The sequence below is a fragment of the Mustela nigripes genome, chromosome 7 (assembly GCF_022355385.1).
Source record: "Mustela nigripes isolate SB6536 chromosome 7, MUSNIG.SB6536, whole genome shotgun sequence".
NCBI classification, from domain to species: Eukaryota; Metazoa; Chordata; class Mammalia; order Carnivora; family Mustelidae; genus Mustela; species Mustela nigripes.
Window position 1 is genome coordinate 117,073,701 of NC_081563.1, and position 11,301 is coordinate 117,085,001.

General features: G+C 44.4%; 2 protein-coding genes across 2 annotated transcripts in view; both read left to right on the forward strand.

Moving 5' to 3' along the window:
• Positions 1-2,202: 2,202 nt before the first annotated feature.
• ACSS2 (acyl-CoA synthetase short chain family member 2) overlaps positions 2,203-11,301 on the forward strand; it is a 47,327-nt gene continuing 38,228 nt past the window's right edge. Inside the window, exons 1-2 of the mRNA XM_059406850.1 lie at positions 2,203-2,456; positions 8,353-8,548. Of these exons, the coding sequence (XP_059262833.1) occupies positions 2,279-2,456; positions 8,353-8,548 (374 nt within the window). The 5' untranslated portion in view covers positions 2,203-2,278. The remainder of the gene's footprint in view (positions 2,457-8,352; positions 8,549-11,301) is intronic.
• On the forward strand, positions 2,813-6,121 carry LOC132022736 (small ribosomal subunit protein uS14-like). The gene is made up of 2 exons (XM_059407971.1): positions 2,813-2,827; positions 5,969-6,121. Exons 1-2 carry the CDS (start codon positions 2,813-2,815, stop codon positions 6,119-6,121), a joined length of 168 nt encoding a protein of 55 aa, XP_059263954.1.

Sequence of the window (11,301 nt, forward strand, 5' to 3'; positions counted from 1 at the left end):
GATGGGAGGGCTCCCTCTCTTGTGAGGCCTCTTGCCCAAATTTCTATTGCACAGTGCACAGGCAGAGGGAGGGTTCTGATCAAGCCTGTGGGCACACATCCTCTCCTTCCCCAAACCCAGGAGCCAGGCTCAGAGGTAATAACCAGGACTGTTTGAAAATCTACTCTGCGCCCAGGAGCTGCAGTGCCACCTGTAGACAGTAGGAGGCAGCAGTGTATTGAGAACAGCTTTAGGACTTAGACGAAGGGCTTGGGGAGAGAAGGGGGGATAATAGGAGAGGGCTGCCCAGAGCTGGGGCCTGAGGAGGGGAGGAAGCTGAAGATAATGACTAGCTATACTAGGACTGTGTGCCCATTGCCTGTGCCTTCCTCCCTACAGAGAGGTTCCTGTCTCCTCAGTGAAGTCTGTAAGGCTTGTTATGCTTCAGTGAAGTCTGACCCCCTCCCAGGCACACGCATGGGGCTGTCTCCACTAAGTGAGGTCAGTGCTCCTTCAGTGGTGTCCATTTCCTCAGTGTAGTGAGAGGCCCCTTGGGGGTTTGAGTTCTCTCAGTGGGGTCCATATCTCTTTAGTAAAGTCTATATTTTCTGTAATTCCTAGGAAGAAGTCCATGTCCCCTCAGTAGAATCACAGAACTTCAATGTCATTTATGTCCTATTAGCAGGGTCCAGAGGTCTTCACTGAAATCTGAGATCCCTCAGTAAGATCTGCGCTCCCTTAATGGAGTGACTTCAGTATAGTGTGTGTGCCTTCAGTGCAGTTAATGCCTTCTCAATGAAATATCTGCCCAGTCCATGAGGTCTGGACTCCTTTGGAGCCCTGAGACTCTCCTTTCAGAATTGGGAAGGCTCTGGATAATAGATCTGACCCAGGAGAGGTGTTTTGCTTTTGTTTTTGTTTTCAATTTGGGGTTGTGCTGAGCTTGTGGTTAGCAGGACAAAGAACAAGAGAGAAGGTGGGGAGAAAGTCTGGGCCAGATGGGGTCACAAGACCTGTGTAGGTTTCAGAAGGTGGGGATTGCCTGCTTTGACCCTCGGAATCACCCTTGGAGTTTATCTAAGGAGATTTCCTGTCTGTGAACTGATGGAGGGGATCTTCTTGGTAGTGAGTTTAAAGGGAGATAGAGGGTCCATCCTGGCCTCTCCTTTCTGGAGTGGAAGAGTTGGAGGGAAGCCAGAGTAATTGAACCTGGTTGTGGCAGGTGAGAGGAAATCAAGAGATTGAGAGGGAAGGAAGGGTGTGAGCAATTTTTCCTATTTTGCATAGATTTTAGTATTTTACAGATGTTACCTTCAGCGTGATGAGGAGGGGGAGTCAGGAGACATAGGTTTGGCCCTAACCTGGTTGTTTGCTCTGTGACCTTGCACAGATTCTTTCCTTTTCCTGAGTTTACCATTTGTGTAATGAGGAGGTGGGTTTATTAACAAAGACCTGGAGCACCTCCTAGTCTTGTACTTTAGATCTGGATGGAAATTTGTGGAGGTAGGGAGAGTGAAGACATATCTTCAGGGGTGGGAGAAAATCTGAGCTGGTCCCAAGGTTAGCAGGGAGGGCATCTCGTCCTGGGTCTGTGCCCTCAGCGTCGTGGGAGGAGTTTTTCCTGGGGACAGAAGGGAGGGGTTTACTCAGAACTGGGGAATAGTGCTGAGGGGAAGTGTGTCATCCACAAAGGACCCTACTCCACTTAGCTTTCCAACTCGGTGGGGTGACAGGCTTGTGCAATCAGATCACGGGGCGGCTCCATTATGGGCCTGATGCAACTCCTCTCGGTTGCCCAGTTCTTTCCCGCTCGAGCCCCGCCCTAACCCAACTTCTCATCTGTCACTCCAAGACCCCACCCGACCACAGTCACTTCGATCAGCCTCCTCTTCCGTCGTATCCAACCTCGTCACTCCCAGTCGCTCTGTGACAGAAGAGGGCCCACCTCCTCAACTGTCACGCCTGGCCCCTCCCCTCCAAGATTCCATCCTCTCTTATCACGCCCGGCCCCGCCCCTTCTGCTCTCACTCTGCGGGCCCACCCCTTCCGCAGTCAGCTCCGCCCCCAACCCTCCGGCAATACTCGACTTTTCCCTCTGCCTTTGCTAACCCTGGTCCCGCCTCCATCGGGCGTGGCTCCGCCCCTCCGGGCCGTTCTCCGCCCGTTTTGCCTGCGCCACGCCTACTCCCGCCCCGTCTCGCCTCCTCCCGTAAGGACCCGCCCCTCGGTCAGCTTATTTGCCCCGCCTGGGCGCCAGGAGCGACAGTGAAGGTTGCTCAGGCGCTCGGAACTTGACGCGATGGGGCTTCCGGAGGAGCGGGGCCGTTGCGGCAGCGGGAGCGCGGAGCGAGAAGAGGCTGGAGCCCGGAACCGAGTGCGGAGTTGGTCTCCGCCGCCCGAGGTCAGCCGTTCCGCGCACGTCCCGTCGCTGCAACGCTACCGCGAGCTGCACCGGCGCTCAGTGGAGCAACCGCGAGGTGAGGCCGGGCCCGGGAGGCCCTGGGCGGGGTCAGCGAGCAGAGAAGTGGGGGTTTCCAGATGAGTGAGAAATTGTGCGCGTGGCGTGGGGAACGAGGATTTCGTGAGGAGAGCGGGGTTCTTTGGCGGTTGAGGTTTCCCTAGGGAGGTTGAAGGGTCGGTGAAGAGATAGGGAGTGGAGACGGAAAAGGAGTTCCGGGAGTATATGGGCGTTCTATGGGGAGAAGGAGGGTTCCGTGTGGAGATGAGGGTTCCCTAAGAGTTGGAGAGTTCCTTGGGCGGTTTCGTGAGGAGATGGGGCTTCCTTAAGGATAGTGAAAGTTCCATGAGGAAAGGAGAGTTCTTACGTGAAAGGATGGGTTCTCGGGAGGTGAAGGGGCACCTTGAGGGGAGGAGAGCTACAGAACTTTGTTTCCTTTCGCGCCAAGTCAACCGTTGCCTCCTGACACCTTCTATCCTGTGACTTAGTCTCCACTGTTGAGGGACAGTAACCGGTCTGGTTCCCATCCTGGGAAACCCTCCCCCCCCCCCCCAAATAAGTAACGGAGTCCCAGATCTGTTTTTCATGTTTCAGAAATCCCAGTGGAAATTACACAATGTAAGACTGAACAAGTCACTAAAATGCCTTTTTTTTTTTTTAAGGTTAGGCTGGGATTGTAATAACTCCGAAATTCTGATAAGAAATAAAGGTAGACAATTCTTTAGTAATGTGTAGGGAACATTCTTTGCTCTTGCCCTCAGTCTGCTTAAGGTGTCAAACTGTACCTGAGTTGGGAGGCAGCATTATGTTTGGTAGTGGATAAGCATGGGCAATGAATCAAACCCGCAAAAAACTAGATTTATATCTTTTTTAAAAAAAATTTATTATTTGAGATAGAGAGTGAGAGAGAGCATGAAAAGGGAGAAGGTCAGAGGGAGAAGCAGATTCTCCACGGAGCTGGGAGCCCTATGTGGGACTGGATGCAGGAACTCCGAGGTCATGACCTGAGCTGGAGGCAGTCACTTAACCAACTGAGCCACCCAGGTGCCACCTCACTGCACGATCTTAAGCAAAGTTTTAAACCTGTCTGAGATTACTTTTCTTCATCTGTAAGATACAGCTAATAGTACTTGCTTCTAGGTTTGTGTGAGGTCTAAAGCGGGTGGTAAGTGTGCATTGTAGAGTCCCTGATGCACAATAGGCATTCAATAAATGGTGGTTAGTTTGATAACAGTAAGAATAACATGGACAAAGCGATTACTGAGTAATGCAAGACAGGACTAAATCAAGTGTAGAGTGGTTCATTGTTACAGGTAGTGTCCAAGTTTGAATCTTCAGACCTATTTTCCTTTCCCTTCCTTCTCTATATTTTTTCCCCATCATGACTTCATCTGTTTTACATCTATTTCTACAATAATAATGTCTGTATATTTAGCCCTGGGCCCAGGATCCCACTTACGCCCTGGTCCCAGATCTCATAGGTATATAGACCATTTTATTCACACACGTTTCTGTTATATCATATGTACCATGACTATGAGTGGGATTTACCAATTTTCCCTCCCAAACCTTCTCTCCCCTTAATTTTCTTATCCCTGTCAATGGCAGTATCCCAAACTAAATCTCTTTCATTATCCTCTCCTCTAATAAGATCCGTCAACATAGATCTTTTCTATCTATATATCTCATTCAAAATTATTTATTGCTTATTGAGCATAAATCCTGTTTGATTTGATGTAGAGACTGTTATCCCCATTATAAAAGGAAGAAAACTGAAATGTAGGGAGGTTAACTAACTTGGACAAGGTCACAAAAGCTACAAAGCAGTGGATCTGGGATTTGAACAAAGGTAGTCTTGATTACAGAATCTATACTCCTGATAGCTATACTCTTCCTCTTCCCTGACTCCACAGTCTGCCTTTCACCAAATTCTGTTAAATACTGTTTCAAGGGACACCTGGGTGGCTCAGTTAGTGAAGCTTCTGCCTTCAGCTCAGGTCGTGATTCCAGGTTTCTGGCATTGAGCCCCCTCATCTGTCTCCTTGCTCAGCAGAGAGCCTGCTTCTCTCTCTCCCTCTACTGCCGTTCTGCCTACTTGTTGTGCTCTATCTGTCAAATAAATAAATTTTTAAAAATTTTCGAAAAAATTATTAAATACTCTTTCAGAATGTCTCTGATTACCTTTTCTTCCATTGCCACAGAACTTTTTAATTCAAGGAAGCAGCCTCCTAATGGGTTCTCCGATTCCCTAGTCTCACCCACCTTCAATCTCTCTCATAGACTTATCTAAAATAAACACTATTAGATTGATATCCAAAATAAACACTGCTTTCATATGTCATTTTATTTATTTATTTATTTTTAAGATTATTTTATTTATTTGACAGAGGTCACAAGTTGGCAGAGAGGCAGGCAGAGAGGGAGAGAGAGAGAGAGAGAGGAGGAAGCAGGCTTCCGGCTGAGCAGAGATCCAGATGTAGGGCTCCATCCCAGGACCCTGGGATCATGACCCGAACCGAAGGCAGAGGTTTTAAATCCACTGAGCCACCCAGGCGCCCCTCATATGTCATTTTTAAAACTTCCAGTAGTTCTCTCTTTCTTCTCATTTCAAATTACAATTCTGCTTTTCTGGATAACTAGCTTTTCTGGATAACTAGCTCCATCCACCTCTGTGTTCTTAACTTCTGCTATTCCCTACCACACCCTTTATTCTAAACAAGTCATTCTCATTGATATACTGGATACATAAAGGTTTCTTTCCCATTTTCTTGCCTTTGCCCATTTCCTTCTGCTCCTGACTACCTGTCTAGTCAAACTCCACCAATTCTACGCAGCATTCCCTGATCATCTAGTCCATGATCATCTTTTAATCTTTTGAACAATTTCTGTACTTAGAATTTGTGTCAACAAAACTTTCAGATTTCAACACCGCTACCAAAACAAAACAAAACTAAGTGATAGTAAAACTCAGTTTTTTGCATCCTTATTGATACATGTAAATGTGGTTCATACTTTTACATAATCTATGCCTACTCTTATCACTTAAAAATATTTTTGAATATTTACATGTACTTGATGTAGTTTTTTTTTTTTAAAGGTTTTATTTATTTGACAGAGATCACAAGTAGGCAGGGAGGCAGGCAGAGAGAGAGTTGGGGGTGGTGGGAAGGCAGGCCCCCTGCCGAGCAGAGAGCCCGATGTGGGGCTCGATGTGGGACTCGATGTGGGGCTCGATGTGGGGCTTGATGTGGGGCTTGATCCCAGGACCCTGGGATCACGACCTGAGCCAAAGGCAGAGGCTTTAACCCGCTGAGCCACCCAGGCTCCCCTACTTGATGTAGTTTTAACAACAGATCCAATTTTGTATACTGGTTTCTAGCTGTGTGGCCCTCGGAAGAATTTCCTCTGTTTCCTGAGCTTTGGTTTTCTTATCTATAAAATTAGGATAATGTGTATTTCATAGGGCCATATAAAAATGTAATGAGGCCTTTTGCCTTATTGCATCCAAGAGAAAAAGATGAATCCCAGTAGCTCTCCTGGAGTCATCTTAGGAAGTTTGGTCAGGGTTCTCCTTGCTGCCTATGCTCAAAACATCATGCTCTGATTGGGCAACACAGCCTCAGTATGGGCTGCCAGTGTTTCCATCAATACACAAAGGATATAAACTTCATTAAGTTGGATTAAGTAAGCTTCTTTGAAGGGGTCATCCAAGATAACCTACCTTAACCACAGATATCCAGGATAACTATTTTAATGCTAACTCATTTACATAAAATAAAAATCCTTCAATTATGAGTGTTTTAATATGAAAAAAAAAAAAGATTCAATGAGGGGACATGTCTGGCTCAGTCAGTAGAGCCTGTGAGTCTTGATCTTGGGGTTTTGAGTTCAAGACCCACTTTGCATGTAGAGATTACTTAAAAAGAAAATCTTTTTGACAAAAAGATTCGGTGAGATTAGCCCAGTGCCCGGTACAGGAATGGCATTCACTAAAATACCACCTCCCATTTGCTCTCTTTAGTGGCTGTTTAGTCTTCTGTTATATTACTGCTAGTACTACTAGTTTTCATCAGGTTTTTTTTTTTTTAACTGTTGGGCTCTTGGGTTGTTTCCAATTTCACTGTTATAAATAGTGTTACTATAAACATGTCTTTAGCAATCACTTCATTTTTTTCTTTGGCATTTTTTTTCTTATAGTGTGTTCTCCAAAATTGAGTTAGCAGATGAAAGGGTATAAAAAATTTTATGTCTCTTGTCAGTCATCGCCCTGGTATCCAGTAAGATTATGACAATTTCTTACAATGCCATTATCATATGAGTATCTCTTTTATAGTGCCACTCTGGCACTGGGTTTATCTTTTTATTTTTTAATCTTCGTTAGTTTTATAGGTACATAATGGCACCTTGGGAATGACTTAATTTGGATTTCTTTTTTTTTTTTTTAAAGATTTTATTTATTTGCCAGAGACAGAGAGAGAGAGTACACACAAGCAGGCAGAGAGGCAAGCAGAGGCAGCAAGAGAAGCAGGCTTCCCGCTGAGCAAGGAGCCCAATGCGGGACTCCATCCCAGGACCCTGGGATCATGACCTGAGCCGAAGGCAGCGGCTCAACCAACTGAGCCACCCAGGCGTCCCTAATTTGGATTTCTTGAATTGATTGCAAGTTGTACATCATATAATTTAGCTTTCAGCTATATTCTGTCTTGCATGTTCAGAAGTATTTCATACGTTCGTCTTACCTTTCCAATTAGATTGTATAAACTGAATCATGTAACCTTGAGCAAGTCACTTTACCTTTATGAATTTGGTTTCTTATTGGTGAAATGAAGAGGTGATAATCTCTAAAGTGTTCCTTTCATTGTTAAAATTCTAAGAGTGTCTCTCCTTTCCTTTCTAGCTCCTGATCCTGTACTGACAATATCCTAAGTGCTCTGCAATTACATGTTTTACCTGTTGAATACGTTTTCTCTGGAATAGCCAGGGGAATATTTTAAGATTATTAATCTGATCATGTCGCTGTCCGTGAAATCCTACAATGGCTTTCCATTCCTCTTAGGATAAATATCAAATTCCTTATCATGCCCAGAAGGATTGCATGATCTGCCCATTTTATGCACCAATTCCTGCTATTCTTTCTCTTATTCTTAGTGCTTCAGCTTCAAGGAGTTCCTCTGAACCCATACCCTTGGTTCCTTTCTGTCCCATGGACCTCTGTTCCTGGCGGGGAAGTGGAGAAAAACTCTTACTCATCTTTTAAATTTTAGCAAAAATGTTTTCCTCAGGGCAATTCACTTCTTGATTTAGTAACTGTATAACCTAGGGCAAGTTATTTAACTCCTCTTAGCCTTGATTTAAATCAATGAAATGAGAATGAAAATGAAGTGTACCTCTCATGGCTGTGGTAAAGACTAAATAAGATAATACATATCAAGAGCTGAAAGTGACATTTGGCACATAGCAAGTAACACTTGGGCAAGATGCAGTAGGAGAAAGAGGTACTCATTAAATCATTGCTGAGAGTGAAGGAACAAATTAAAGACTATATCAGAAGACTCTGTAGGTAAAAGATTTCTTCCTTTCACTAATAAATTTGTTAAAAAAATTTACAGGTTAACCACAATATGCTAAGCATTGTGATAGCACTAGGTGGCTATGATTTGAATAAATGATGAAAAATGAAATGGCAGTTTTGAGGCAAGAAGGAAGGTATTTGAGTCAAAATTAGCTCATGGGAATAGGTGGGTTAAGAAAGTATCGGTGATAAGATTAGACAGGTAGACGAGGGATCTAGACCGTGGGTACTAGAGTACAGGGCAGAGAAGTTGTAAATTGTTCCTGTCATAGACTGGTAAACCATCTGAGAATAAATATGTCCGAGAATCTTAGTGATGTCTGGGCTTTCCTTTCTGTTGCAGAGTTTTGGGGAGACATTGCCAAGGAATTTTACTGGAAGACCTCATGTCCTGGCCCATTCCTCCAGTACAATTTTGATGTAACTAAAGGAAAAATCTTCATTGAGTGGATGAAAGGAGCAACCACTAACATCTGCTACAACGTACTGGATCGAATTGTCCACGAGAAAAAACTTGGAGATAAAGTTGCTTTTTACTGGTAAAAACATCTATCTTGAAGTCTGTGACAGATAAAAAGTTACCCCTCACATTTATATAGTGTTTCATAGTTCACAGAGTACTTTAAAATCTATTAATTCATTTGATGCTTGCAACAACCCGGCAGAGTAGGTAAAGTATCATTAATTTAACCTCAGATGAGGAAAAATACCTCAAGTGAGTTAAATGACAGCCCAAAAATCGCTTAACTAGTATGTGACTGAACTGACATTCAGAACCAAGTGTCCTGATTTCTAGTCTAGTATTCTCGGCTTGTAGTGGGAGAGAAAAGAGGGGAGAGGGTATATGGAAGCAAACAGGACTGAGTATCATTCTTTCTCATTTTGCTTTGGGACGAAATGGATATTAAGTTTTTCGCTACTGGGACCACTGTTGTCATCACTATCTCTGCGTGAGCTATAGTACCTGTTGGTTCATAATCCTTTCTGGAGTTTCCCTGGTGTAATGTGAAACTGGCTCCCATTAACAGAGGGCAGGGGTAGGGGTGCCTGGATGGCTCAGTGGGTTAAGCCGCTGCCTTCGGCTCAGGTCATGATCTCAGAATCTTGGGATTGAGCCCCACATCGGGCTCTCTGCTCAGCGGGGAGCCTGCTTCCTCCTCTCTCTCTGCCTGCCTCTCAGCCTGCTTGTGATCTCTCTCTGTCAAATAAAAAAATAAAATCTTTAAAAACAACAACAACAAAAAACAGAGGGAAGGGGTAGACTGAAGAAAGAGGCAGGCCACTCTGGGTTGGTAGGTGGCAGTTTTAATAAACAAAGAGAACTTATGTACTAAGCTTGTTTGGGGCAGTAGCAAGATGAATGGATCACTGCACGTGCCCTCCAAATCTTAAAAGTTTGTAAAGAGGTCCTAAGTGGACTTGGTACTGTGCAGGTATTTTCAATACTACATTGAAAGGCTGTGTCCTTGGAGTAGCCTCTGGGAGCATGAAAGGCAAGTGGAACCCACATTCCAAGGACATGGAAGGGGGTAAGAAGTCTCCAAGTGTCAAGGTCCAACTCATGGGTCAGTCAGGTAAATCAGCATTCACATCTTTTCAATGACATTCCCCAGTGGTGTCAGACACTATGCTCAAATGCTTAACAAATATCTTATTTGATAATCACAACAAGAATGCACTGTTTTCCTCAGTTTCTAGGTGTGAAAACAAATTCTAAGATGTTAAGTGACTTATCTGAAGCCATACAGCTAGTAAGAAGTAGGATTGACATTCAAACCCAGGTAGTACAGTTACAGAGTTTACACTCACAACTGTGACACTGTTATCCCTCTAATTCTTAACATTAGCTTTTCAGTAGCTTTGCAATATAGGTGAAGAACTGAGGCACAGAGAGTTGAAATAATGAAGAAAGTCATAGGGTAAATAAGTGGTATAGTTGGGATTCAAACCCAAGTCTGTGTGGCTCCTTGTTGGTAACACTAAGTTATGCTGCCTCCCCAGTGGGAACTTTTTTTTTTTTTTTTAAGATTTATTTGAGGGAGAGAATGTGCGCTAGCATGGGGTTGGAGAGGGTTTGCTGGGCAGAGAGGGAGGGAGAAACTTAAGCAGATACTGTGCTGAGCATGGAGCCTGATGTAGGGCTCGATCTCACAGCCCTGAGATCATGACCTGAGCTGCAGCCAAGAGTCAGTTGCTGCACCGACTGAGTCACCCAGGTGCCCCAACTTTTTTTTTTTGTGGGCTCTACACTAGCAGAGCCTAACATGGGGCTTGAACTTATGACCCCAAGACCCAAGACCTGAGATCAAGAGTCAACTGCTTAACCTACCTATGCACCCGGGTGTCCCCCTGCACAGTGGGTACTTTTCAAGACCTCCTCCTTCCAGCAACATAGCTTATAAGTGATATTACTATACTGAACCCAAATAGAACCTTTTTTTTTTTTTAAGATTTTATTTATTTATTTGACAGAGATCACAAGCAGGCAGAGAGGCAGGCGGTGGGGGGGAGCAGGCTCCCTGCTGAGCAGAGAGCCCCCCAAATAGAACCTTGAAGTTCCAGTATTTGGGGTGTTTTCTCTGCCTCCATCCCTGAGTACTTTGAGAATTGATCTGTTTCTTTTTAAGTGAGCCAGTAGGAGCAGCTTGGATGTTTCATGGGAGAGTTCATTGGTACTTAGTCAAAATTTGCCCAGTTTGTTTGACGTATTGATAAGAGCTCTAATGTGAGCTCAACTCTGCTATTCATTAGCCATATAACACAGGCAAGGCATTTAACTCTCTGAGAGTCCATTTCCTCTTCCATAAAACGGGGATAATAATTTCACCTTTGTCCTTTCTCATTAGATTGTTATGAAAATCAAATGAGATGATGTTGTGAAAGCATTTATTTACTTACTGGAAAACACTGTACAAATGTGAGTGGTCTGTTCACATTGCCATTGCTCAGTTTGGGGTTACTTTGCCATCAAAACTCAGTCTTTACTGTCTGTTGGGATTTTCTTTAGCTCCTGTCCTGGAACTTTATGGCTTGAGCTCTGGCTGACACTGGGTTCACCTCCTAAGTTCCTTAGGTATCAGAAAATCTTTAAAGTGGGGCGCCTGGGTGGCTCAGTGGGAAAAGCCGCTGCCTTCGGCTCGGGTCATGATCTCAGGGTCCTGGGATCAAGTCTCGCATCGGGCTCTCTGCTCAGCGGGGAGCCTGCTTCCCTCTCTCTCTTTCTCTGCCTGCCTCTCCATCTACTTGTGACTTCTCTCTGTCAAATAAATAAATAAAATCTTAAAAAAAAAAG